The 25,073-nt window shown below is 63.4% G+C and overlaps 11 protein-coding genes across 11 annotated transcripts in view; 6 read left to right on the top strand and 5 right to left on the bottom strand.

The window, feature by feature from the left end:
* The window catches only part of F751_5560 (40S ribosomal protein S21), a gene marked incomplete at both ends in the record, with an annotated part of 1,523 nt that extends 1,360 nt beyond the window's left edge, over positions 1 to 163 (bottom strand). Inside the window, one exon of the mRNA XM_011397415.1 lies at positions 114 to 163. Within this exon, the coding sequence (XP_011395717.1) occupies positions 114 to 163 (50 nt within the window). The remainder of the gene's footprint in view (positions 1 to 113) is intronic.
* Positions 164 to 550: 387 nt separating this feature from the next.
* Positions 551 to 2,551, top strand: F751_5559 (P21-activated protein kinase-interacting protein 1-like protein; the record flags this gene model as incomplete). The annotated part of the gene is made up of 3 exons (XM_011397414.1): positions 551 to 613; positions 870 to 1,517; positions 1,790 to 2,551. 3 exons carry the CDS (start codon positions 551 to 553, stop codon positions 2,549 to 2,551), a joined length of 1,473 nt encoding a protein of 490 aa, XP_011395716.1.
* A 137-nt stretch (positions 2,552 to 2,688) lies between these two features.
* Positions 2,689 to 3,630, bottom strand: F751_5558 (hypothetical protein; the record flags this gene model as incomplete). Its single annotated transcript, XM_011397413.1, has 2 exons — positions 2,689 to 3,174; positions 3,562 to 3,630. The coding sequence occupies 2 exons, from the start codon at positions 3,628 to 3,630 to the stop codon at positions 2,689 to 2,691; spliced, it is 555 nt and encodes a 184-aa protein (XP_011395715.1).
* Positions 3,631 to 4,760: 1,130 nt separating this feature from the next.
* F751_5557 (Uncharacterized protein, chloroplastic) lies at positions 4,761 to 7,205 on the top strand (the record flags this gene model as incomplete). Its single annotated transcript, XM_011397412.1, has 7 exons — positions 4,761 to 4,814; positions 5,284 to 5,434; positions 5,645 to 5,722; positions 5,875 to 6,023; positions 6,169 to 6,245; positions 6,494 to 6,528; positions 6,796 to 7,205. The coding sequence occupies 7 exons, from the start codon at positions 4,761 to 4,763 to the stop codon at positions 7,203 to 7,205; spliced, it is 954 nt and encodes a 317-aa protein (XP_011395714.1).
* Positions 7,206 to 7,623: 418 nt separating this feature from the next.
* F751_5556 (DEAD-box ATP-dependent RNA helicase 21) lies at positions 7,624 to 11,205 on the bottom strand (the record flags this gene model as incomplete). Its single annotated transcript, XM_011397411.1, has 10 exons — positions 7,624 to 7,770; positions 8,059 to 8,247; positions 8,408 to 8,554; positions 8,717 to 9,223; positions 9,362 to 9,507; positions 9,645 to 9,738; positions 9,955 to 10,307; positions 10,482 to 10,587; positions 10,716 to 10,778; positions 10,870 to 11,205. 10 exons carry the CDS (start codon positions 11,203 to 11,205, stop codon positions 7,624 to 7,626), a joined length of 2,088 nt encoding a protein of 695 aa, XP_011395713.1.
* An 892-nt stretch (positions 11,206 to 12,097) lies between these two features.
* Positions 12,098 to 12,938, top strand: F751_5555 (hypothetical protein; the record flags this gene model as incomplete). Its single annotated transcript, XM_011397410.1, has 2 exons — positions 12,098 to 12,403; positions 12,513 to 12,938. 2 exons carry the CDS (start codon positions 12,098 to 12,100, stop codon positions 12,936 to 12,938), a joined length of 732 nt encoding a protein of 243 aa, XP_011395712.1.
* A 548-nt stretch (positions 12,939 to 13,486) lies between these two features.
* F751_5554 (hypothetical protein) lies at positions 13,487 to 14,187 on the top strand (the record flags this gene model as incomplete). The annotated part of the gene is made up of 2 exons (XM_011397409.1): positions 13,487 to 13,498; positions 13,744 to 14,187. The coding sequence occupies 2 exons, from the start codon at positions 13,487 to 13,489 to the stop codon at positions 14,185 to 14,187; spliced, it is 456 nt and encodes a 151-aa protein (XP_011395711.1).
* A 386-nt stretch (positions 14,188 to 14,573) lies between these two features.
* F751_5553 (CRAL-TRIO domain-containing protein C23B6.04c) lies at positions 14,574 to 16,310 on the bottom strand (the record flags this gene model as incomplete). The annotated part of the gene is made up of 4 exons (XM_011397408.1): positions 14,574 to 15,056; positions 15,176 to 15,414; positions 15,606 to 16,006; positions 16,270 to 16,310. The coding sequence occupies 4 exons, from the start codon at positions 16,308 to 16,310 to the stop codon at positions 14,574 to 14,576; spliced, it is 1,164 nt and encodes a 387-aa protein (XP_011395710.1).
* A 954-nt stretch (positions 16,311 to 17,264) lies between these two features.
* F751_5552 (Lon protease-like protein, mitochondrial) lies at positions 17,265 to 21,921 on the bottom strand (the record flags this gene model as incomplete). Its single annotated transcript, XM_011397407.1, has 10 exons — positions 17,265 to 17,351; positions 17,580 to 18,399; positions 18,642 to 18,955; positions 19,181 to 19,302; positions 19,502 to 19,634; positions 19,786 to 19,875; positions 20,088 to 20,289; positions 20,380 to 21,043; positions 21,203 to 21,585; positions 21,734 to 21,921. The coding sequence occupies 10 exons, from the start codon at positions 21,919 to 21,921 to the stop codon at positions 17,265 to 17,267; spliced, it is 3,003 nt and encodes a 1,000-aa protein (XP_011395709.1).
* A 374-nt stretch (positions 21,922 to 22,295) lies between these two features.
* On the top strand, positions 22,296 to 24,514 carry F751_5551 (Vacuolar protein sorting-associated protein VTA1-like protein; the record flags this gene model as incomplete). Its single annotated transcript, XM_011397406.1, has 8 exons — positions 22,296 to 22,343; positions 22,427 to 22,495; positions 22,590 to 23,095; positions 23,279 to 23,363; positions 23,550 to 23,658; positions 23,793 to 23,919; positions 24,043 to 24,190; positions 24,416 to 24,514. The coding sequence occupies 8 exons, from the start codon at positions 22,296 to 22,298 to the stop codon at positions 24,512 to 24,514; spliced, it is 1,191 nt and encodes a 396-aa protein (XP_011395708.1).
* Positions 24,515 to 24,919: 405 nt separating this feature from the next.
* The window catches only part of F751_5550 (hypothetical protein), a gene marked incomplete at both ends in the record, with an annotated part of 2,293 nt that continues 2,139 nt past the window's right edge, over positions 24,920 to 25,073 (top strand). The window contains one exon of the mRNA XM_011397405.1: positions 24,920 to 24,924. Coding sequence (XP_011395707.1) covers positions 24,920 to 24,924 — 5 coding nt within the window. The remainder of the gene's footprint in view (positions 24,925 to 25,073) is intronic.

Raw genomic sequence — 25,073 nt, 5'->3', positions numbered from 1 at the left:
CGGCGCTACTTGGCAGAGGCCTCGGAACACTCGTTAGGGTATAACAGCACCGTCTGGCATCGCCACCACCTCAGGCTAACCCAGGGCGCTGGCCGTAGCGTCCCCCGGCTCACCACTTGCGGGGGATGTACAGGTCGACGACCTCGCCCTCGTCGTTCTTCATGATGAAAGGCTTCCTGAGTCCGGTGAGGGGCTGGAGAGGGGGGCTTGATCGGGCCAAAGGCCTGTATACTCTGGCACCCCGCCGGCAGCTTACACTGGCTTTCCGTCTTTCTAAATGGGACGTCCCGCCAAGTATGGTCTGTGCCCGAGCTTCAGAGCTGGAAATTTTACAGTGTTGCCAAGCACAGGAGGATGTGTGCTGTAATCAACCATATTGCATGTAATTTTCGAGCCCATTTGACGCATAGTATATTCCCATCGAAGACGAGGAGGCCCGGCAGTCGAAGCTTGTGCTTGCGTGCCGGTACTCCCCTCCCTCGCCGGGGTCGCCGAGGGGTGTAGAAGAATTCTTGGACAGGGTAGATCTGCGGCTCCCAGCCCTTTTAAAATGCTGTTTGCTGCTGGTTCCTATGAGCGGTTCCTCTTTGGCTTCGAATGGGACCAGGAGCAGGTGGGCTTGACGGTACTCCTGTGACGTTCTCAGCACCCCAGCATCTGCTCTTCTCTGAACGCTAATCTCACGATCGATTGCAATATTGTTTGGCAGGCCCTCATTGGGCTTCGAATTGCGCCTTCTGAATTGCCTTCTCGAGAATATGCATGGCTTGAGCTACTGTGGGCATCTACCCACTCGGGAGGCAACTCGAGAGAATCACAAGACCTCCCAAAGGACCTCCCCTCTTCCCCTCTCCCACTCACCCACACAGGCCACCTCCTCGCTGACAAAGTCCTTCACGCATCCAGCCCACAAGGGCGCCATCCGGAGCATCGCTGCCGCGGGCCCATTCCTGGCATGTGGCGGGTCGGAGGACACCATTCACATCTACAACCTGCGCACCAACAAGGACCTGGGCTTCCTGATGGCCCCCGGCGAGGGCGCGGTGACGGCGGCTGTGTTCCACACCCCCACGGGGCGCAGCACCCCCACGCACCTCCTCACCGGCTCCGCCGACGGCTCGCTGTCCATCTGGGGCGTGGGCGGGGAGTGGACATGCCTGAAGACCTTCAAGGCGCACACCAAGGAGGTGACGGGCGTGGCGGTGCACCCCTCCGGCCGCGTCGCGCTTTCCATCTCCAGGGACGGTACGCTGCGCATCTGGGACCTGGTGAAGGGCCGCAGCACGTTCGCCACCAAGCTGCCGCAGGCCGCGGAGGCCATCACCTTCAGCCCCAGCGGCGACGTGTACGCGCTACTGGCCGGGGCCGTGCTCAGCATGCACAGCGTGGCGGCAGAGTCCAGCACCGCGCTGGCCACGCTGAGCCACGAGCGCCGGGTGCTGTGCCACGCTTTCCACGGCGAGGACGTGCTGCTGACAGGGTGCGACGACGGCTCGCTGCATGCCTGGAGCATCCCGGTGAGTGGGTGTATGGGAGGGAGTCCAGGAGGAGGTGCTGGCCTGCACACACAGAGCAGGGAAAGGTAGGGAATACCGCAGGGTGCGAGGTTGAACAGATCCGGCTGGAGTCTGGGAGGAAACCGGTGCGGGGCCGGCGACTGAGCCTTGGCGGGGTGGCGATACATCATTGTGGGCGACGGGTGTCCGGTCGCTCTGCGGTCTGGCTTGACCCTGTCCCCTTGCTCATCTGCCTCGTCTCGCCCACCCCCCCACCCTGACACCATCCCCAGGACGAGGCGGAGATCCTGACCATCCCCGAGGCGCATGGCAGCCGCATCCGGGGCCTGGCCGTTGCGCCCCAGTCGTCTGCCTCGGATGCGTCCTCTTCGATCCAGGCCAGCAAGAGCCCTAGCACAGCACACGCCCTTCCCAGGCTGGTGGGCACGGCGTCGAGCGACGGCACCCTGCGGCTCTGGAACCTGGAGGACATCCGGGCGGGGGCGGGGGGCGCCGCGCCGCAGCCGCTGGCGGAGGTGGACACCCGGGCGAGGCTCACCTGCCTGACGGCCATGCTGAGCCCCACGGAGCTCGCTGCGCAGCACGCGGCGGAGCGAGAGGCGATGAAAGCAGCGGCCGCGCTGCGCAAGGCGAAGAAACGGCGGACGGAGCCGGAGGCGGGGGAGGCGGGGGAGGGGACAAGGGCCACGAAGGCGACAAAGGCAAGAAGGACGAAAGAGGCGGAGGAGCTCCGGGGCGGGGCAGAAGCCCCCGCACCGCAGCATGACAGGACGAGCAAGGGCAACAAGGAGGAGGGCAAGAGTGCCGGCCCGAGGAAAGGCCTCCGTGCAGGCTCGGAGTCTGAGGCAGCAGCGCGCCCGGATCGCAGGCCGGGCCAGGCCCCGCGCCCAGTCCTGCCCGCCCGGCCCGGCGTGGTGGACTTTGTGAGCGACGCGGACCTCCTGGCGCAGCGCTCCAAGCGCCAGTCCATGCAGGCCCGCGTGGCGCGGGGGAGGAAGGCGGCGCACCGACCCATCGGACCGGCGGCCCCTTGAGTCTGTGTGCGCGTCCGTTCTACCTTCCTCCCTGCAGTGCCCAGACTTAACACTGATGTCATTCACAGAGCTCGACCTGGAAGCCCGGCAAGACAGCCGCTGCTGGGCTACCCTGGAATCACACACCCTCGGCCCCATCACTCCAGACGCTTGGTCAGCAGCACCCGCGGCCGCACACCAACGGCCGCCAGCCAGGTGGCGTCGGCGGCCGCGCGCGCGTAGCCGCGGGCGGTGTACAGCGCAATCCCGGCGCCGTTGTCGGCGTAGACGTGCAGCGCGGCCTCCGCCTGGCCCCACTCCCGCGCCACGCCCTCCGCGGCCACCAGCAGCGCGGTGGCGCCGCCGCGGCGCCGCCACGCGTCCTCCACCGCCATGCTGGAGATGTAGGCTTGGAAGAAGGCGCGGTCCTTGCTGCGCTGCAGCTCCTGCAGGCGGGCCCGCGACACCTCCACCACGCCCACCACCTCCCGCGAGCGCCGCTCCTCTAGCACCAGCGAGGCGAAGGGGTAGTCCGGCGGGGTCCGCGCTTTCTTCCTCATCTCGCTCAGCACCTCGGCGGCGAAGTTGCAGTACAGCAAGGGGCCCACGAGGGGGACGTGCCGGGAGGTCTGGAAGCAGGAAGCCTGCGGTGGATTGTTGTTGTTGTGTGTGTTAGGGGAGGTGAGGGGGGGGGGATGTGGGCAGCGTACAAATGCTGCATATTTGGACTGCAGGCGGCAGCTCCACACAGTGTGCATGGCAAAGACCTTCGAGGCACGGTGGATTGATGCAACTTCAACATGGCACAATGTGGTCCATACAGCAACTCCAGGCGCCCACACAATGACAACGCACTTGGATGTAGGCAATCCGGTAAATCTCGTCGCTGTCGTCCTTATTCAGGGGCCGCACCCGCCAGGAAATAACTGGGTCTCTTTTCACACTGCCCTGGCAATTCACAGTGCATGCCCTTTGCGGCCTGCGCAGTTTCTGCAGTATAGCATGTACGGGTTCACCTGCCCTCCCAGCACCTGTAGCGCCAGGGAGGGGATGGTGCGGATGGTAGTGGCCACTCCAGCAATGCAAGCTCCATGGCCCATACATGCTGAGTCTTTGGACCTTCTTGTTATCTCAACAAAACACACGGTGTCACCAATCACCAGTTTTCACTTGACAATCCCTCACCTGATCCATGCAAGGCTCCGGGTGGGGGTGCACATTGCCTTAAGAAGCACCGTCCATCAATCGTACCCGAGCTCCCGAAACGCATGCTAGGTGAGGAGGAGAGGGTTCTTCGACATGCCGCTACATCGGCCTACCACGCAACATTCTGGGCGGCAGATCGAACTCCGGATAAACTTCTTTCTCATAAGCACTGGGGGTGACATGGTTTTCTGTATGCAACGAGCATGAGGACTCGACCTCCCCCATGAAGCGCGCTCTCCGCGCGCAGCATGCCGATCGCGAAAGGATAAACTCACAGGATTCGCTGCAAGTTCTTCACCGAGCATCTGCCTTCGGCTCAGAGAGAAATTCCTCATCGTCATCATTCGAGCAAAGATCGCATTGGAACTATCCATAGCCCAGCCATGATCAAGACAAGGACTTCCCAGGCCTCGGGCCATGCAGGAACACTGCCATGCATGGGTGGACCCTCGACCTCGTCACTCTTCAAGAGTGCTGCCAGGACGCATCTTCGCAGGTGATTTGCGATGCCAACCCAATGTGTCAGCAGGGTCACAACCCATCGAATATAATATTGACGGTACTCTGGAAATCACCCTTTCTGCAGAGGACGGCGGTTGTCCTCGGTGAGGGCCGGCCCTTCGGCCAAGGCAGAGGGCAACAAGATACTGGGTAAGGAGGAGGACATCGTATGAGCATGGGATTTTGCCTCCTCATACAATGCCACCAGGGTCCCTCAATGTTGTCGGTTATCTCAGCAAGCCAGTGACATCACCTCACGCTTGCTCTCTCGCTGCTGCGTCCCCAGGCTTCAGCCTGCCAGGCTTCAAAGGCAAGGAACCTGAGGCCCAGGCAGAGGAAAGTGTCAGGTCAACCACAAAGAAGGTTGCTCAGGAGTCTCAGCAGATTGGCTTGTCCTTGCTCAAGAATTTTGGAAGGCGGGACACCAATACGGTAAGCTGTGATCCTGGGGCCGTGATGAACCGTCACCTCCTCCTGTTAATATTTGATTGTTCCAATGATCGGATGATCTCACAACCCATACATGCATAGGTTTTTGTTGCCGGAGCCACTGGGAGATTGGGAGCGCGCATCGTGCGTGAGCTGCTGAATGCGGGGAAGAAAGTGAGGGCCGGAGCACGGAACATCGAAGAGGCCGAGGTGAGAGCGATTCCAGGTGGTGGGGGTTATGGAGGATGCAGTGTATACCAGGCTTGTTGCACCTCATCAGTGAATGGGGCATGTCATGCCAAGATAACACAAGTACTAAGAGACTTCTTGTGCGCTCACATCCCTGCAGAAGTATGCCGATTTGGCGGCTGCCTACGGCCTGCTGGCCCCCGATGCAGTGCGCCGTCTACAGATAGTGCCTTTTGACTTGCGCGATGACGTGGATGCCCTACAGCGCGCCATTGGCAACGCAAACACGGTGAGAAGGGCCGTTGCCTTGCCTGGTCGTGCTCGGGTGCGCACCGTACATGCGGCTCATATGCTCAGCCCCTCCCCCCAAAATTCACCACCCCAGCCGTGCATGTGCCGCCCACTCTGAGAACCCCTTTTCTATCCAGGTCGTGTCGGCTGCAAGGTCCACGGGCAACGACGCCCGCTCCATTGACGGCGAGGGAACCGTCAGACTGGTCCAGGCTGCGGCCGAGGCAGGAGTCGGCAAATTCACCCTGGTGTCTTCGGCAGGTGTAGGCTCCGGAGGCTTCCTTGCAGGTGGGGCTGGAGATGGCAATGGGGGAGGCGCTGGAGCGACGTATTCAGCTGTTCTTGTCCTGAGCATTGTGCTGGGAGTTGAGGGAGGTGGGGACTGCATCACCATGGGTATGGTGCGACCTCCCAAACTCGACCCATGCCCGCTACAGTCTTAGCCAAGACCTGCACTCCGCCCTATCCCCTGCTCAGGAATTTTGAATCTGGCAACAGGCAATGCTCTGACATTCAAGAAACTGGCAGAGGATGCCCTGCAGCGCTCAGGGCTCGACTACACGATCATCCGTCCAGGTTGGCTCAGGAAAATTGGCCGGAAGTGATCTGAATGTAGTACAAGGGGAGATGGGTGGGGGTGCTCTGCACTCAGATCCCCCTCGCCAATGCCATCCTTCTGCTACATTGCTCCATCCTTACGGCCCTCCCGCAAAGCATTCCCTCTCTAGGTAACTTGGAGGATGCTGGGGACGACTACAAGCTGGAGAACAACGTGAGAATTTCTGACTCCCGCAGTGCCCTCGGGAAGAAGGTCTCCCGCCTGCAGGTGGCAGAGGTGGTGGCAGCCAGCATCGACATCTCTGCCTCCAGTAATAAGGTATTACCCATCAGAGGTTGTCGGAAATGCATTTAGATCAGAGTTAGGCTGAGTGGAAAGTACATGACCTTCCCTGCAAGTGTATACTTGCTGCAAACAACGCCCTACTGGCACTAAATCGAATGTCATTTTGTCCTGTGCTCAGGTACTCGAGGTGGATGCCGCACGGGATGCCCCCAAGGAGGACATCCGGTCGCTGCTGGCAGCTCTGGATGAGGGCCGGTAAGGGGGGCTCTGGTTTTCTGCTCAGAGCTACTGCTTTGCAGCTGCAAGACCTCTGGATGACAATTGACGTGGATGGGACATTATGCCGATGTCTGACCCCAAGCTGCTGTCCCGGTTCCTAGGCCATCGGCTGTCTCCAGGGCACCTCCGAGGGAAAGGGTGGAGAGGAAGTCTGAGCCTGCATCCAGGGCAAGGGAGCCAGTAACAGCAGAGAAGGCGGCCCCCCGGCCAACTCCTACCAAGAGCGTGGCAGCCAAGGTACGGTCATTTGTCAAGGAAGGTGTTCAGTTGGATATGCGTGTGCATGCAGTGAGAGACCAGCAAGCTTATTGCCATTGCAATGAGAAGATCATCCAGCTTCCCTCTCTCGATCATCCGCTGAGTTCCCAGAGCCCTGTCACCCACGTCAATGCCATGATGCAGGCTGCACCGGCAGAGAGGAAGGCTGCTTCACCACCATCCAAGCCTGAGCGTCCAGCAGGAGAGGCGCAGGGCCGGTCTCGCTCATGGCTCGACCAGATCCTGTCCCCACCCCAAGCCACCCCAGATCAGGCCGCAGAGAAGGAGGCCGCGGCTTCGAAGGCTGCTGAGCTGGCGGAGCGCCAGAAGGAGAGTGCTGCTGCTGCGTTGGCAGATGCACGCAAGAAGGCCGAGCAGGAGGCGGCAGAGGAGCGAGAGCGAGAGCGAGCCAGGGCTGCCCAGGCTGAGGCAGACGCGAAGGAGGAGAGGAAGGCGGAGGCTGCTGCTGCCGCGCAGCAACAGGAGAGGGAGGCAAAGACAGCCGAAGCCAGCAGGGCTACCTCGACAAATGGCGCTGCAGCGGCGGCCAAGGAGCCAGCCCGGCAGAAGACGTCTGAGTCGGGGGCGGCCTCCACTCAGGGTGGTGGCAGCAAGGAGGAGATCAAGAAGGTGCAGGACATGATCAAGAAGTGGAAGCAGCGGGCGGGACGCGCCTGAGGTCGGCGCTGCAGCAGGGCAGACGAGGTTGCTGCGCGCTGCCCGTCTGTGGAGCAGGCCTGCCACTCACTGAGTGTATCGTTGTTTCATTGTTTTGCGGCGGGCATCGCCTCGAGCGCCCAGCCTGTTGCCACCCTGGCCTCGGTCCCATACCCGGATGCGGGTGCACTGTTTGACTGTCGCTGTGCTTCTAATCCATCCTCGTGCACCTTGGACAGCGCAGAGATGAAAGGGCTTGAGGGTCACAGAGGTGTTGATGTGTGGGCATTTGATGCACTATGTGGATGTCCTGAAGATCGCTGGTTGACATGTCACCTCTTTTTGGTTCAAGGTCGTGGTAGCTGTCGTTACACATGCTGGGGAGCAACAGCACTGTCAGCCTGCCCAGAACCCCATGAAGGACCGTCCACCAGGGCCCCTACTTCTTGGCATACTGGACTGCGCTCCTGCGCGTGTCCACCGCCCCCGGTTTGGCCTTGGCCGCCTCGTGCGAAGCCAGCGCCGCGGGAACGGGGGCATTGTTGTCCTCCAGGAACTTCTTGAAGTCGTAGAACACCTCGGTGTCCTGTTGTGGCACGGGGGTAGGGGGAGCTTTGGTGCGAATGTTCCCGGCGTGATGGACGTCTGACTAAGACTTGTGATGGCCCATCTGTGGCTCAGTCATCATCTCTTGCCCTGAGCGCCAACCCCCTGTACCCAGAGCTCCCATTGAGGATGCGTGCAGCTTGACCAAGCGATTCCCAACCATTCACTTTCAAGACACCTCACCCCGCCTCGTACATCAACCCCATCCACTTGCATCGCATCCAAAATCCCAGCCCCACCACCTCTCCCCCCCCTCACCACCGCTCACCGACAGAGTCAGGAAGGTGACGGCGATGCCCTTCCGCCCAGCTCGCCCCGTCCGCCCGATGCGGTGCGTGTACGCCTCGATGTTGTTGGGCATGTCGTAGTTGACCACCAGCGCGACGTTGGGGACGTCGATGCCGCGCCCTGCTACGTCGGTGGCGACCAGCACGTTGTACTTGTCCTCGCGGAAGCCCTGTGGATTGAGAGGAGGGTTAGAGGGTTGAGACAGACAATCAACACCCAGGAAGTGGGCAGGTCAGGAGCCCTGCAGCCAATCTGTCTAGAGGCCCGGGGACCACCCCTGCCCCATCCCATTGCCCCCCTCCGCAGGCTCGCCCAGCGGTACTACAAACCTTGATGGACTCCTCGCGCTGGTCCTGGGTCTTGCCGCCATGCAGCAGGGTGCAGCGGTACTCCAGCCCGTCCAGCTGGCGCGCCACGGCGTCGCACTGCCGCTTGGTGTTGACAAACACGATGATGCGCTGGTCGTCCGACAACACCTGAAAGGAGAGGGGGGTGGTTGGTGATGGGAAGCGATGGAGGGGAGGGTGATGTGCGAAGATGGCACCCCCCCGGCTTCTGTTCTCAAGCCGATGCGGCCACCTGAGTGGGCCGCCCATACACAACACCTCCCCCCCCCCCCCCCTCCCCCCACGCCTCACCTCCAGCTCCTGCTCCAGGGTGTGGGGCTTCTCGTTCTCCTTGACCATGACCACGCGCTGGGTCACCAGGTCGGTGGCCTTGCCCGCGGTGCCGATGTTCACCACGGTGGGCCTGCGAAGGTAGCGCCGCGCCAGGCGCTCTACGGCCAGGGGCATGGTGGCGGAGAACATGTAGGTGGTGCGGTACACGCGGTCCGCCTCCAGCACCACCTCCTCCTCCCCCTCCGGCTTCAGGTTGGTGGAGGGCATGGCGTCCAGCACGCCCATGACCTGCGGCTCGAATCCCAGGTCGATCATGCGGTCCGCCTCGTCCAGCACCACGTAGTTGCACTGGTTCAGCACGGCGTAGGCGCGCTGGATGCAGTCCACCAGGCGCCCGGGCGTGGCCACCACGATCTCGCAGCCCTTGCGCAGGGCAAAGCCCTGCTCCTCGATGCTTTGCCCGCCCACCACCGACACCACGCGGAAGTCGGTGAAGTGCGCCAGGCTCCGCGTCTCCTCCTCAATCTGTGTTTGGTCAGAGAGTCAGAGGGAAGGGTGGAACAGGGCCTCGGTGAGCAGCACCGGAGCCTCATGCCATGGGTACCGAGCACACGACACTCCCCACCCCCACGCCAGCAAACAGCACCCTCAACCCCCTGAAACCTGCTGCGCCAGCTCGCGGGTGGGGGCCAGGACCACGGCGTAGGGGCCCTCCGCCTCCACCTCCGGGTTGCCCAGCATCTTGGGCTGACGCATGATGTACTGCAGCATAGGCAGTACGAATGCGGCGGTCTTCCCCGAACCCGTCTCTGCGAGAGCGGGCGGGGTAAGGGGGGTGAAGGTGCACGCTGGATTCATGAAAATTTCTACTAGCATCTTCAAGCTCTATAACAGAGAGGCAGCGTGGTTGGGCATCCCTCTTCAGAAAGACAGCCCCCGTGCCAACCTGCGATGCCAATGACGTCTCGCTGCTGCATGCCCAGGGGGATGGCAGCCATCTGGATGGGCGAGGGCTTGGCGTACCCCGCCCTCTCCACCGCCTGCGAGTTGGCGACAGAGAAACTCAGAAACTGCTCTGCCATAGGGTCCGGCACAGCATGGGACGGCATGTGGTTGCAGTGCTTTGGCTATGCAGTGTGCCTTGGGCCGGCAGGCATGTCAACTTCCAGGCACTGACACTGCCTCCCTCCCCCATCCTCCACCCCACCCCAACCCCACCCCTCCCACCCCAACCCCACCCCTCCAACTCCTCCCACCTTCCTCAAGGGCTCCGGGAAGTTTGCCTCCTCCCAGTTGCGCAGGGGCATGGGTACATTGGTGCCCTTGTACCCGATGCTGAAGTCCTCGCGGAAGATGCGCCAGTCGCGCTCCGTCATCTCCTCCCGACTCTTCTCTGACCAGTGCGAGTCCACCGCCATGTCGCGCCCCTCGTACCGATCCGCGTCGGCAGCGCGCGTCTCGTCCCGCTCCCGGTCCGCCACGCTTTCCCGAGCGCCCGTGCGGCTGCGCAGGGAGCGCAGAAGCTCCGCCTCCTGGCCTGCTGCAGCCTTCTTCTGCTCCCGCCGGTCAATGCCGGCGCGGAACCCGCGCCCGAACAGCAGATTGGCCTCTGCGTGCGGTTGGGGGTGGTCCGGGGGGGGAGGCGCAAGGGTCAGACGAGAAGTACAGCGTGCCCATGGGAGCTGCAGGGAACATGAGCTTGTCAGGCACTGAATCTGCCCGACAGCAACACCCTCACATCGCGGAACGCACAGGCACCCAAGCAACCCTCGCCCCTCCTCACCATGCAGGTTCTGGTACAGGGGGTTCAGGTCCCGCGACGTGTCCTCCTTGGCATCCCAGTCAAACACAAACTTGAAGCGCTCCGTGGCCTTCAGCACCTTTTTCTTCTGCAGAATTGCAAGGTGGGGAGGGCGGGAGACTGCTTTAGAGATACTGTCGGAGCCTACATTTGCTGGCAAACTTCCTGCATCGATGATGACAAGCAAGCACCACAAATGTGCTTCCCCCACCGCACCTGCTTGTTCGTGCCCAGATACTGCTGCTTGATCAGCTCCAGCTCCCTTTCTCTCTCCCGCTCCTGCAACAGGGACGTGAGCTGTTGAGCGTCGGGCTGGCTGGGCTGAGCACACTGGAGGACTCATTCCCAAATTCAATGCAACCCCACGCACCTCCTTGTGGGCCTGGCCCTCTCGCTCCTTGTTACTCAGCGGCCGGCGCTCGCGCTCGCGATCCTCCGGCCGAGGCCCGTCGTCGTGCGCTGGACCGGCCAGCGCAGCGCGCACAGCGGCATTCCTGGCGCGGGCGGCGGCCGCCTCCTCAGCGCGCCGGGCCAGCGCCGCCTCCTCCCGCGCTTTCTTGCTCATGAACACCGGGCGCGCCTGGGCCGCGCGCTCCGCCTCCTTCTTCCGCAGCAGCTCCTCCAGGCTCAGCGGCTCCGCCTTGGCAGCAGCCGGCCGGGGATGGGGGCCGCTGGGGCCACCCTCGTCCTCCTCCCCTCGCTCCATAGAGGCCGGGCCTGCCCGGGCTTCCAAGCCCGGGCGCGGATGGCCTGCATCGTCGCGCCGCAGTTCACTGTCGAGCCTGTCCCGCCCCTGCGAGGGTCTGTCGTCCCTGGAGGGATGGCCGAGTGGGCTGGCATCTCGACCCCTGTCCCGCTCCGCCCGCTCGTGCGGTGGTGAACGGATCCTCGCGGGAACCCGGGGGGACAGGCTGCGATCGCGGCGGGGGGGGCTCCTGGCCCTCACCCGCTCCTCCAAATGCCTGTGGGGCTGGTCGTCCCGGCGACGGTAGGCATCCCGGGGGGCGTCGTACCGCCTGCATGGAGGACTGGGGCATGGTCAGGCTTGAGAGCGGCAATGCAATTCCATTCTGGAGTCAGATTTGGACCTGCCAGCCCTCTCCCGATACCCTCCCTTGCGGGCCTTCTAGCTCCTGCGCCTAAAGCTCATGACGCTTCATTCCATAACACCACACCGCTGGCCTGCCTGGGCTACCTATCACGGTCTGGGGCCCGCCGATAGTCGTCTCTCCTGTCCACACCCCTCCTGTCGTCCTCCCGTCGTCGGTAATCGTCACGGGGGTACTGATCCCTGCTGTAGCTCCTGGATCTATGTCGGCGTTGCCCTCGATCCGGAGACCTGCTCCGGCTGCGAGCCATGCCTCTGCGCAGGCTTTTCACAGTCGAGGGTCGAAACAGTTGTGGCAGGGGGTCGCGTGATCCCGAATCAGCAAACACAACCGAGGGCAATCATCTGTTTGCCTCTCTGATACTGATTCTATACCATACGCGAGGGATTTGGACTGGTCATAACTTCCCAGCTCTGAAGTGCTGTCCTTCCGATCGAGAGTGCCCATCACCCATGCCAGGGCGCGAAGTGCCCCATGCCAGTGATGAACATGTGGCAGCGCTCGATTCTAGGGCGTACAGTCCGCTCGGTACATTTAATTCATATGTGTGTTGTTCCTATAAGCTGCACCTCTATCCAGCGCCACCACAGCATGGGGAAGGAACGAGGTGGCGCCCGACCGAAAGGTCCACCCCATGTTTCTCCAAAGCAAAGCCCTGCGGTCCAGGAGATCTCAGGTCGGGACCTATTCACTGTGACCGAAGTTCTGAGCAGCAAGGAGGCGTCATGCATCGTGGAGTATGCCGAGTCGCTGGGCTTGACACACCAGTCCAGCCGGGGACCAAAGTTCGGCGAGGTGCGAGGGGACTGAGGAGAATTCATTCATTCTTGCACGCCGTGCCCCTCTGGACGACAAAGCATGCACCATGTCCATTCCAAGCCTCATACTCTGGACCCCGTGACAGGCCTTCCGGGACAACGACCGTGTGAGCATACAGGACCAGGCATGGGCAGACACGCTGTGGACCGCTCTGGGTCTGCAGGGCACTCTCGGGCGCGACCCCACCACCGGGGCCCAACCTGTGGGCCTGAACCCCAACCTCAGGTTCTACCGGTACCGCCCCGGCCAGCGGTTCGGCCGGCACATCGATGAGAGCAATGACCTTGGCGGCGGAAAGTTTACCCTGTACACGGTCCTCATCTACCTCTCCACGCCCGGGGAGGGTGGGGAGACGGTGTTCTACAATCGTGGGAAACGGCTGGCTGCCGTCTCCCCCCGGACGGGCCTGGCGCTGCTGCATCGCCATGGCCGGGACTGCCTGCTGCATGAAGGCGCTGAGGTGGCGGCGGGCGAGAAGTGGGTCCTGCGCAGCGATGTGGTGTACGCATAGACTCTCAAGTACTCAGGTCTTGCTTGGGCAATCTAAAACATCCTCCTGCTGCACAAGGAGATGCTCTCTATTGGCTCGTCAGTGCCCCCAGCCGTTATCCCCTCCCTAGTACCTTACTGCCTGGCCAAGCCCTGCCAGCATCTTGCCCTTTATACTGGAATAAATACATGTCATTGTTTTCACTATGGAAACCCATGTCACCGAAATTTCGCGATAGAGCCCCCCCCGAGAATTCGCCCGCACGTCATTTTCCGTCCTCCGTCGCATTAGGGAGTGGCGGACCGCATCCCCATTACACACGCTGTAACACATTCAAGAACCAAAATCGTGCAGGAATATCCATTGGATCAACACAATGTATCTGGCGACCCTTCGTCCCTGTTTTTCCACGGGTATCGGGGGTTCAAGCGTGAATAGCACGCACCACTTAGCACCGAGACCGTTCACTCCTTCGCAGAGACCGCCACCAGGATGGGCGGTCGGCAGGGCAGAGCCAGATGAAGATAGAGAGAATAGCATGCCCGTACCCACCTTGAGACCTCCTCCATATGGCTACAGAAGTCCCCCTCCACCCCCTCCCCCACCCCCCCCCCTCCCACCCCCGAGCGACGCATTCGACCTGCTGGTGAGGCCAGGCACAGGATCGAGTTGTCGGGGAGGTGGAAAAGGAGGGAGTGCTGAACCAGTGATTGAGGTATACCGCCCCCTGCCCCACGTCAAACACTCGCTGGCAATTGGTCATCTCTATTTCAGCACATGTCCTCACCAACCCTGGATCAAGCCCTGAACCCCCCCTGCACCCCAGGGATCCCGGCGGGCGCTTCTGGTCGGCACGGCAGCAGGGATAACGCTGGCAGCAGGCTTCACCTTTGCATCTGTGCTTGGCACCGGCCCAGAGCCGTCGCAGATTGGGAGGCCAGAGGCGCCGTCCCGGGGGTCCATTCCCGATGTATTGGACGTTGACCCCATCCTCTCGGCAGTGAAGGACAGATACTCTGGGGAGGTGGTGTCGCTGGTGGTCCGGGGCCCATCAGGCGACGTGTACGTAGCCGAGAACGACGAGGATAAGCCCTCCCAGCTGCGCATTGCCAGGGTGGATGCACGCGGGGAGAGGCTGGCTCGCTTTGTGCTGAGGACCAAGCTGGATGCTCTGGACCTGTCCAACCGCCAGCTGATGCAGAGGATCTTCCGATCTCCGGACTGGGAGACCCGCATGCGGAGAGTGGGCCCAGGCAAGAGCGACAGTTGATCGACACTTGTGGGTGGCTGGCCTGCGCCTGTGCCGGCCTGGCAGGCTTCTCGCTGAGGGTCATTGTATATGTACAGCAGCATGAGAGACAGGTGTTGGGTGAGTAGCAAGAAGAGCAAGTCATGAGGAGAGCACCCTACACTGTAGGAGAGGGGGGCATCAGGCGCCCACAGCCATTGCCTTGGAAGGGGAAGATGAAAATTTTCAAGGCGTCTGGGAGCAGGAGCACCCGGGTGGTTGATGAGAAGAGAGGAAAATCATGAAAGTATGTTCCAGCCCAGAGCTTGACAAGGAGGCGAGTAAGAGTGGGACGATCGCAGAGAGCGGGTGGCAAAGAAGGGCACGTGTCAAGCAGCAAGATTCTTATCCCGCGTGAAGGCTGGGGCTCACAGCACCAGCAGCGACGTGGACGAGCCATGCCCGGTGTGCTCCCGGCCCCACCACTGGTGCCCGGGGAAGAGCGCTCGCCAGAGCAGGGCCTGCAGGAGCAGGAAGGCGAGGAGGAGCAGGGCCACGCTGCGCGGACCCAGCGTGCCCCGGTCCGCCAGCGCCGCCGCCAGCCGGCGCGGGGCATGGGAGTGGGTGGCATGAGCGCGGCGGCGGAGTCCTGGAGCTGCGGCCTCGGGCCCCTCCCCGCCGCCCCTGCTGCAGCTGTCGCTGCGGCGGCGCAGGCGCAGCGCATGCGCCACGCTCCACCGAGACGGCCTGAACCCGTGTGCGGCGCCCAGTCCGTGCTCCGAACCGCGCCTGCTCGGTTGGGCGTCGGCCACGGGGCTGGCGCGCGGCGGCGAGGCCCCGGACCGGCACAGGTTCAGGCCCTCCAGCACCGGTATAAAGGGCACGGCCCCGCCAAACGCGTCTGGCAGCACCTGCGAGCGGGTATGGAGGGCGGCGGGCAAGGAGGTTTTGCTCAGAGGGGGCTTGGAGGGAAGCATGAGCCTTGATCACTGCACTGTGCCTTCCCCACGTATTGAAGCGTCCCCCTGACCTTCTCCGGGATGTCGGCAAGCAGCTCTGCCTTGCCCCGGTTCCCCCCGGGGACGAATCGGATCTTCTCCCGCGTGACGGGGTCCACAAACGCGGAGAGCAGGCGCCAGACCCCCCAGAAGAGCATGGGCGCGGAGAGGAAGTACAGGCAGCGCAGGCGCTCGGGGTAGTGCTGCTGCAGGACCTCGAAAACTGCCAGCAGGGACTTGTACAGCCCATCCAGGCCCCGCGTATTCAGGCCTGCGGGGGGGTAGTGGCTGGCTTTGGTGCATGTGGCTGGGCAGATTGGGCCAGGCAGGAGCATGTATGGGCATGCTTGCAAGCGAAACCCAGCCTGCCCCTCCCCCTGCGCACACGTCTCCTGCTCCAAAACAACAACCACCCCCCCCCCCTAAAAAACCCTGACAGGTCGAAGAGGACGCGCATCTGACCCAGGGGGTTGAGCACAGGGTCGTGCATGGGTCCAACGCGGTCCATGAGGAAGCACATAAGGCGCTTGGTGGCCTGCGTGTCCGGTGCGTCCCCGGAGAAGCGGGCGGCGCGCAGCACCAGCACCGGGCAGCCGTCGCGCGACAGGCCCTGGAAGTAGGCCTTGCCCGCCGCCAGGTCAGCGGCCACATCAGCCACGGTCACGCCCTGAGGCCCGAGGAAGGACCAGCGCCAGTCGGCGTGGGCGGTGATGTCCGCGGCCGCGGCGGGGACGGAACCCTTGCGCGCCGACAGCCAGCGCTGGAGGAAGACGCCGTCCACGGGCTCGCCGCAGCTGCCCAGGCGCTCCGTGGTGCCGGTGGGCAGCGCCGACTGGAGCTGGGACAGGAAGGGGGACTTGAGGCTGGGGGGGAGGGGGAGGGGTGGCCGGCCTGGGTGGCGGGGCGACACCGGGGGCGGCCCGCCCCGGGCTGCTGCGAGGGGGGAGACTGAGCAAGGGAAGGGACACCCTGCAACCCCCGACGGTGCATGTCAGGCTGAGCACCACGCGCTCGGTGGACGCCTCCGAATTGGGCCTGCGTGTGGAAGTGAGGGAATGTGAAGCATTCCGGGACCAATGCTCGGCTCGCTGTGCGCCAGGCACGAGACCCGACACCGGCGACAGACCTGGGTGTGCAGAGGCTGTCCTCAACAGGCACATCCGACATTTGAAAGACTTTGCTTCAGAGCATATTCGAGCATCGGGGTGTGAATATACCCATTTCGTGTCGCTGAAGGCCCGACATCCTATCAGTTTTTGCTAACGTGGGTCCATTGACTGAGGGGTGAGAGCGCGCCCAGGGAAGCATTTCGGGACGTAGAGGAGTGGTTGCACTTGATGCCGAAAACCACTGTGCATGCAACGGACTGTATCGAATTCACCAAAGCAAAGCTGCCTGTCAGCGTGGTTCGCGCCGATAATATATACTGCCGGCACCATGTCATACAAGCCGGCCCCCAGTTTCTGGAGGAATGTGTTCAGCTTCAGATCGCGGGCGGTGCGTTTAGCTGATTCAACTTGGCAATCATTGCGGAGGTACGGTGCCCTGTTTGTCGTCCTCGAACAAGAGCTTTTTGCCCACACCCTCTCGCAGGACAAGGTATCGTGGGCGGTGGCTTTTGCGGCAGCTCTAGGGCTCACATACGCCACGCAGCGCGAGGTGCAAACCCTGCACGTGAGTTGGGTGATGTTCTGGTGTGGAGTCCAGAGGGCGATGCGCCGGCGTCCAGACAGCTTGACAGTGTGTGCAATATGGGAAGGGTGAGGGAGGACTTTACATTCAGTATGCACACATGTGCTCTGCAAGGACAGACCCTCAGCGCCTTTCTGCCGCTCCCGCACGCAGACGGAGCGCGAGCTTGCGCGAGAGATTTCCAGGGAGAAGCAGCTCATCAAGGCTGCCAAGGAGGGCACCGGCGGCGGCCCCGATTTATCATGATGGGATCGGCATTCTCCGCGAAAGGCAGTCCTATGCAGCATGTTGCCCAGCGTCAGTCCCAGAGGACCGGCTCCATAGGGATGCGCGCCCTGGAAAACCACACTGGCCGCAGCAGGGGCGCTGTGCATGCGTCTGAGGGCGCACAAGTCCGCGTGATGGCCGAGCCTCGCATTCCGCTGCTGGTCATGCGCTGCCCTCCTCCGGCAGGGCCAGGTCGAAGACCTGCTGGTACTCCTCCACAAAGTGGACCTCCAGCCCGGCCCTGACGTCCTGTCGCATGGAGTGGTTCGAGGGAGGGAATCCGTGTTGTAATGCTTGGTTGTACATTTCGGCAGCAACGGTGGGTGGATGCCTTTGGATAGGCCGCACAGCGCTCACAGGGGCGTCGCCCAACCCCTTCAGCCTCCCTGCTTCGTCAGGCACCCTGTGTGATGTACATCTGCCACCCTCCCACATGATGCGCGCCCCCGCCAAACCACAATCACACCCCTCAGGCACCTCCGCCAGCTCCTCCCAGTCTCGGCGGTTGCCCTCCGGGAACAGGATGTGCCGCACCCCTGACCGCTTGGCGGCCAGTGTCTTCTCCTTCACCCCCCCGATGGGCAGCACCTTTCCCGTCAGCGTCACCTCCCCCGTCATGGCCAGGTCGGGCCTCACGGGTCGCGCCAGCGCCAGCGACAGCAGCGCGGTGGCGATGGCGCAGCCCGCGCTGGGGCCGTCCTTGGGCGTGGCGCCGGCGGGGACGTGCACGTGCAGCGCCGACTGCTCGAAGAAGGCGGCGTCGCCGCGCGCCTGCAGCACGCGCCGCGCGTAGGTGTGCGCGATGGCCGCGCTTTCCTTCATCACGTCCCCCAGCTGGCCCGTGGTGCGCAGCGAGCCCTTGCCCTCGCCGCGCTCCACCGCCGCGGCCTCGATGTACAGCGTGCTGCCGCCCATGGCAGTCCAGGCCAGGCCCATGACCACGCCGGGTGGGGTTGCCGAGGCGTAGATCTTGTCGCTGGTGAAGGGGGGCGGGCCCAGCAGGGCCGCCAGGTCGCCCGCATCCACGGTGACCGCGGGGGCGTCGAAGGCGGGCAGAGCCTCCTCCTCCACGCGCTCACGCTCCACGCTCTCCGCGGGCGGCGGCACCTCCCCCTGGATCGAGGCGGTCGGTGGTGTGCCGGGCGGCAGGGTGTCGGGGCCCTCCGTCGCCTCCCCATCAGACTCCTGCGCATCTTTCACCACAGGAATGTCCACCAGGCCCTCCTTGACCAGCCGGAACGCGGCCTTGCGGTAGATCTTCTCCAGCTGCTTCTTCAGGTTCCGCACCCCGGCCTCCCTGTAGGGTGTTATGCAGTTTGTGTGCGCTGGTTGACAGTGGGGCATGGGCTCGAGGAGGGATCCGTACCCTGAGCCCCATGCGGCAAAGCCCATCGCAGAGCTTGTAGACTCCTCCCCACCAGGTCCCTCATCAGCGCAGTCCACCACCTGTACCGCGTCGTGCCACTCAGACACTGGTGCCAACACGAATCCCACAATCCATGCCCGACAGGGCCACAGCCAGGCGGGTACCCCACCCACCTCGCGTACTCCTCGACCAGGGCGGTCATGGCGGCGTCGGTGATGTGCACGGCGCCACGCGGCACGCCCGCATCCTTGCGGGCCTGGACCTCCAGGTACCGCCGGGCGATGGCCACCTTCTCGTCGAAGATGTAGCCGCTGAGGCGGATGACCTCCATGCGGTCCAGCAGCGGGCCGGGGATGGTGTCCAGCAGGTTGGCGGTGCACATGAAGAGCACCTTGGACAAGTCCACGGGCACGTCCAGGTAGTGGTCCAGGAAGGAGGAGTTTTGCTCCGGGTCAAGCAGCTCCAGCAGGGCCGAGGCGGGGTCGCCCTGGGTCGAGATGGATGTGTGGATGAGGTGGGACGGAGGGGTTGGATTGCCATGTTTGAGGAGGGTTTGAGGAAGAAGGGCCTGGCAGTGAATACGGCGTGCAGCCGGTTGATGCAGGGAATGCAACAGGGGCCATCCATCTGAGACTGGTGTGGCCCTAAGACTGCCCCCAGGATTCACAACCGGCATCTCCTAGCACTCCCACCGCCCTTTTAATCACCACACCTGGTAGCCGCGACCCAGCTTGTCGATCTCGTCGATCAGGACAAAGGGGTTGCTGATCCCCGTGTTCTTCAGGCACTGCACCATCTTGCCGGGCATGGCGCCGACGTAGGTTCGCCTGTGCCCTGTTGAGCGATGAGGAGGGGTGGTGGTGGAGGGAACTGGGAGGCTATTGCAGGCAGGGCAATGGGATGAGTGGAAAGGAATGGACCAGGGGCGTAGCAGCTGCGCAGGACCATCGATCCGGTTCTCAGTGGCATGGTTTCAGGCGAGCGCCATGGTGATAAGATGGGGCCCCCTCCCTTGCACCCTCCTTCCCCTCACCCTTGATCTCCGCCACGTCGCTCAGGCCGCCTACGGAGAAGCGGTAGTACTTACGGTCCAGGGCTCGGGCGATGCTGCGCCCCACAGAGGTCTTGCCCACGCCTGGCGGGCCCACTAGGCACAGGATCTTGCCCTGTTGGAGGGGGGACGTAGGAATGGGAGTTGATGAGACTCTCACCCTGCAGGCCAGTACAGTGGTAGACGCTGGATGCCTGAGTCAGATGGAGTTTGACGGAATGCATGACTTCAGCCACTCGTCCCGGCCACCTCCATCAAACACCCACCTGTGTGGAGCCACGCAGCTTGCCGACGGCGATGAACTCCAGGATCCGCTCCTTCACATCATCGAGCCCATAGTGGTCCTCATCCAGGACCTGCAAACCAGGTTTGGTCAGCATTGTCGGGTTGCTGAATGGGGACATCTGTACCCCTCTGTGCATGATAGTCCCTGGCAGGCAGGGCCGAAGTGATCTACTCCCACCCGCCATCGTCCGCTGTTGTCCTGGCAGCGTTCCCGATGTAGAAGCCATGAGGCCCCTCTCCTCCGCGAGCGGGACCCCCCCTCCTCTGCCCCCTCTCCCCCCACCTCCTGGGCGGCGGGGATGTCCAGGCGCTCGGTGGAGATCTTGCCCCAGGGCAGGGCGGTGAGCCAGTCCAGGTAGTTGCGCGTGACGTTGAACTCGGAGGAGGCGGGTTCGATGGCCTGCAGCTTCTCCAGCTCCTCCTCGATCACTCGCCGCACATCCTCAGGCACACCGCTCCCCAGCGGCTCCAGCCTCTCCCGGAACCTGTGCATCGAGAGTGGTTGGGGGAGGTCTGGCACCGGTCCCACGCCACCCCACCGCGTCAGGCAACCCCCACCGCCGCCCCTCACCCACTCCCCTACAGCCCCACGCAGCCCTCGCCTCTGCACCAGGGCGCTCTTCTCGTCCTTCTCCAGGCCCAGCTCCTTCTTGATGCTCTTCAGCTGCTCCATAAGGAAGTAGCGGCGCTGGTCCTTGCTGATCTTCTCCTCCACGCGCCGCCCGATGTCGGCCTGCAGGCGGCACAGCTCCACCTCCTTCTTGACCAGCAGCAGGACCTGGGCGGCGCGCTCCGCCACGCCCAGCTCCTCTAGGCAGGCCTGCAGCGCCCCTGCGTCGGCGGTGGTCAGGCTGGCGGCCAGGTCGCTGAGCCGAGAGAGGTCGTGGAAGTCGGCGCCGAACTGGATGAAGTTGCGCATCTGCTCGTTGTACAGCGGGTGCAGCGCCAGCAGCTCCTTGATGGTGGAGATGATCTCCATGGTCGTGGCCTTCAGCTCGTCCTGCTCGGGGTCGTACCGCCCGTCCCGCAGGTGCTGCACCGACACACGCAGCGGGTCGCGCCCCGCCAGCCCCGTGCGCCGCACCCGCCGGTGGCCCAGCAGCAGCAGCTGCGCGCCCTGGTCGTGCGGGATGATGGCGTGCACCTGGGCGAAGGTGCCCACCTCGTGCAGGGCGGCAGACGGGTCGGCGGCAGGGTCGGCGTCCGCATCGTCGTTTGTGTGCGGCGGGGCTGCGCTCCCTGTGCAGGTGATCGGATGATCGATGGAAACCGGCGAGTGGCGGGTCAAGGAGAGGTGGAGCAGTGGTGGCTCAGGAGACATCAGGTGTCTGTGGGGCAGGGAACGACGAATGATGTGCATCCCATCCAAGGAACACATCCTCCAGCAACCCTGCTCACCCAGGAGGTCGACGGCAAAGGAACCGTCCTCCACGCCGTCCATGGCGGTGCCGGGCGCATCGGGGACGCGCTGCATGAAGGCGCCAACATAGGCCTGCGCGTTCTGCTTGCGCAGCTGGAACAGCTCCTTGATCAGCTTGTTGTTGCTGACGATGACGGGCATGATCCCGCCGGGGAAGAGGGGGCGGCGGGACAGCGCCACGGCCATCACCTCTCGGTGGCGCTGCTCGGGCGAGGCGGGGACCAGGGCGGAGGCGCCGTCGGAGCCGTCAGAGCCCTGGCCTGACTCGGAGGGGGAGCCGCTGCCGTTGCCGCCGCCGTTGCCGCTTCCGGATGGGGTGCGCCGGGAGCCATTGCGCGGCGCTGCCTCCTGGCTCTTGAAGCTGGGGAAGGGTTGAGGGGGGGCGGGAGGTTGGTGGTGAGTTGCATTGCTCAGCAGCGCCAGGCGCTCAGTGACACGGCACCAGGCATGTCAGGGCCATCCCTGCTCCCTGCCAAGCACACCAAGACCGCCCAGCAAGGGTAGCTCACTACTTAAAAATGCGTCCCATGCCCGACTCCTTTTCGTCGCCATCCTCAGAATAATGCCGGGCGGCGAGGAGCTGTCGCAGGTCGGCCTGAGGGTGTGTCTGGTTAACCAGAGTCCTGGACCCGATCGAGCGGGACCAGGAACCCCTCCCGGCCTGGGCCAAGGCGGAGGATAGGCGAAGAATGTGCATGCCGGAAGCTGGAGGTGGCTGGATGCTGCGTCTACGCCCCTTGCATGGCGAGGTTACCGGCCATGGGGTGGACGGCCGCGGTGGCGGGGCAGCCGATAGATACTTGATGGGATAGTCAAGAGAGAAGATATACAATCGAGATAAAATTGCCACCCCTTGACCGTCGATCGCGTCCGGTCTGGGATTAGTGGTGTCGGGGCGACATGATGTGGGCGCGGAGGAAGGGCAAAACTCTCCCATAGGACGCGTTGACAAAAAGTCCAAGCGATGCAGCATATCATTGAATAGCTGCATGCTCAACAAAAACATTCACGTTTCTGCAGAGCCGCAGTGGCAGAGTGGTGGGCCGATCGCACAGTAGACACCCAAGGGCCATGTCGACGCTGCAGGAGCAGAAGAAGCTGATCCTGCCATTCCTGCAGGTGGGTTGGGGGAGTAGCATGTGTGATTATCATGGCTAACAATGCATCTTCGTGTCGAGGAAGTGACTGGATCTCCCTCGCAGAGAGCCTCTGAGGTGGCACGGGCAGAGCCCAAGATCGCTTACTACTGTCGCCTCTATGCGGTGTCTCAGGTGCGGGGAAGCCTGCAGACTTGCACTTTACTTTGACAACTCTGCATCAGTGCTACCATTCATCCACCCATCTGTCGCAACGCCCGTACAACAGGCCGTGAGCCTGGGGGTGAGCAACCTGGTACCCGACATCAAGGACCTGCTCAACACCCTGCTCGCCAGCCTGGAGCATGACAAGAAGGCCCTGGAGCTGGGGCCTGACGACGCCATCCTGTGCGAGACCTTTGCCCTGACCGTGTTTGGGCGTGCGGACCGCGCGGACCGGGTGGGCCAGGCGGACAAGAACACCGCGCTCACCTACTACGCGGCCAGCATCTTCATGGAGATCATCAACCAGTTCGGCGAGCTGGCCCCGGAGACCCTGCTCAAGCAGCGATTCGCTGCCTGGCGCGCGGCAGAGATCCGGCGGGCACTGGCGGAGGGCCGAGTGCCGGACCCGCCGCCCTCGGCCGCCCAGGCCCCCGTTACCGAGGAGGACGAGGCCCTGCTGGCCTCCCTGACCAGCATGCCCAGCGTGCCGCAGGGTGGTGCTGAGCCCGAGGCCAAGAATGAGTTGTCCTCGCAGCTGGATGACTTCCCGGTGCCCCCGCGCCACGACGCGTCGGTGCAGAGGAGCGGGACCAGTGTTGGGCCCTCAGCCGACTCAGCCGACCTGCCTGGCCCGGGGCCGGCGGCGGGGCCAGAGGCTGGAGGTCAAGGGCGCAACCAGGAGCACAACGGAAAGGATGAGGAGGAGGGGTCCCTGCGCCTCCCCTCCCCGCCCCTCTCTCCCCCCATGGGGAGCGGAGAACTGGGCGGCCAGGCCCGCCCCATCTCGGGCATGGTGTGGACGCCGCCGCCGCCTCGCGCCTTTTACACCTTCCAGAAGGTGCGGTGCAGGTCATTGACGTAGAGGGCCTGAGCTACGTGCCCTGCAGCAGTCTGCGGCATTGCTAGCGCTGCTGGCTGGGAGGATTCTGGCTGGGATACATCAGTCCACGATGCCATGCCACCAACAGCATGCCGTCAGCACCCGGTGCGTCTCTCCATGAAGCCCTCTCACCCCACCCCGCAGGTCCTCTTCTGCCCCGAGGGCGCCTCGGCGCCGGCCAAGGGGACGGTGGCGCGCGTGTCGCCCGCCACGTCCGCCCAGGTACCCGCAAAGTACTTTGTGGCCCTCGCAGGTGAGGAATTGTTTGGGATGGCTGAAAAGGATGGAGCTCTCTGCCCAGCTTCTTCCTCAAAAACTATCAGTGCCCTTTCTCGATCGCCTCTTTGGATCGCTGCACTACAGCTCCTTACAACAATGAACTTCCAGGCAGCATCGAGGCCTGCGGGGCTGAGGCCCTGGTCCCAGACCTGGCCACCGGAGAGAATGTGCTGGTGCACACCCCAGGGGGAGTGACGATGGACGCCACCGTCGCGGCGGTGGACTCCTCACGCTGGTGCGGCGCGCAAAGAAAGGGTGAACGGGGTTGTGTGTTGATATCAAGCCCCCCACTCGACTCGTTGCCCGCGCATGATCCCCACCACACATCATCACCGTGCCCACCCTTGCGCCACCACAGGCCGCCATCGTATGCCGTGCGCCTGGCGGACGGTACCTACTCCACCACCAGCATCGAGAGGATTGAGGCACTCGGGACAGGACCCCCGGGCATGCCTGGCGACGGCGAGGAGGAGCTGGAGGGGCTGAAAGGCGAGGGAGCCTCGGATGTGGGGGTCCCAGCGCCACCAGGGGGCGAGGCTCGGCCGCCGCCTCCCCCGAGCCCTCCCAAGCCCAAGATTGGGGAGGGGCTGGGGCGGTCGCCGGTCGCGCCGCCGTCACGGCCAGCAACTTCCAGCCTTGCATCGGCGGGACCGCCAGCCAGGCCGCCTGAGCCGACTACAGCCCCGGTGCCCGGGTTCGAGCCCTCCCTGGCAGCCATCACCGAGGCGCAGAGGTTGACCAAGACGGCCACGAGCGCTCTGTCCTTTGAGGACGTGCGGACGGCGGTCAGGTACCTCAACGACGCCCTGCGGCTGCTGACGCAACCATGACAAGGCTGGCTTTGGGGTGATGTGCCGTGTGAAATCTGTGTGCCCCCCCGGCTGCTGCCTCCTCCGCGTTCGCGCCGGGTTGTAAACTCAGGAATCTTCATCTTCGTCGATGGGCGAGGCGGAGGCACCTCCAAGAACGTATGTGACGCTCGAACCCGTGCGATGACATTACAGAACACCATACTTTCTGTTCCAGCTTCCAGCCAGGCATGCGGCCGCGGTAGCTGAGCAATGCGGGCTGGCATATTTTGCCCTCGTCCATGCAGCCGGGCCCCCGGCCCCTGCAGGGCGATCCACCTCCTGCCCCGGCCTATCGCAGTCTGCAATGCGGTCAGGAGACAGGGTTATCTTACAAATCGGAATGCTGTGACTTCTCAGCGATGTAGGGGCAGCGTGAGGGACTGGATGAGGTGAGTTTTGTCGGAGGTGGGATGCTCCCCCGTCTTGTGTAGGGGACTCGCCACGAGTCGGCGAGCGCCCCGGCCTTCAACAAGTCGTGTCCCGGTGGCTTGAGTTCCTGGCACGCATGCTTTATATTCTTGATGCCTGTGGACGAGCA

Source organism: Auxenochlorella protothecoides (assembly GCF_000733215.1).
Source record: "Auxenochlorella protothecoides strain 0710 unplaced genomic scaffold scaffold65, whole genome shotgun sequence".
Lineage (NCBI taxonomy): Eukaryota > Viridiplantae > Chlorophyta > Trebouxiophyceae > Chlorellales > Chlorellaceae > Auxenochlorella > Auxenochlorella protothecoides.
Note: the sequence above shows the minus strand (reverse complement) of the source record. Positions and strands in the feature narration are given on the sequence as shown.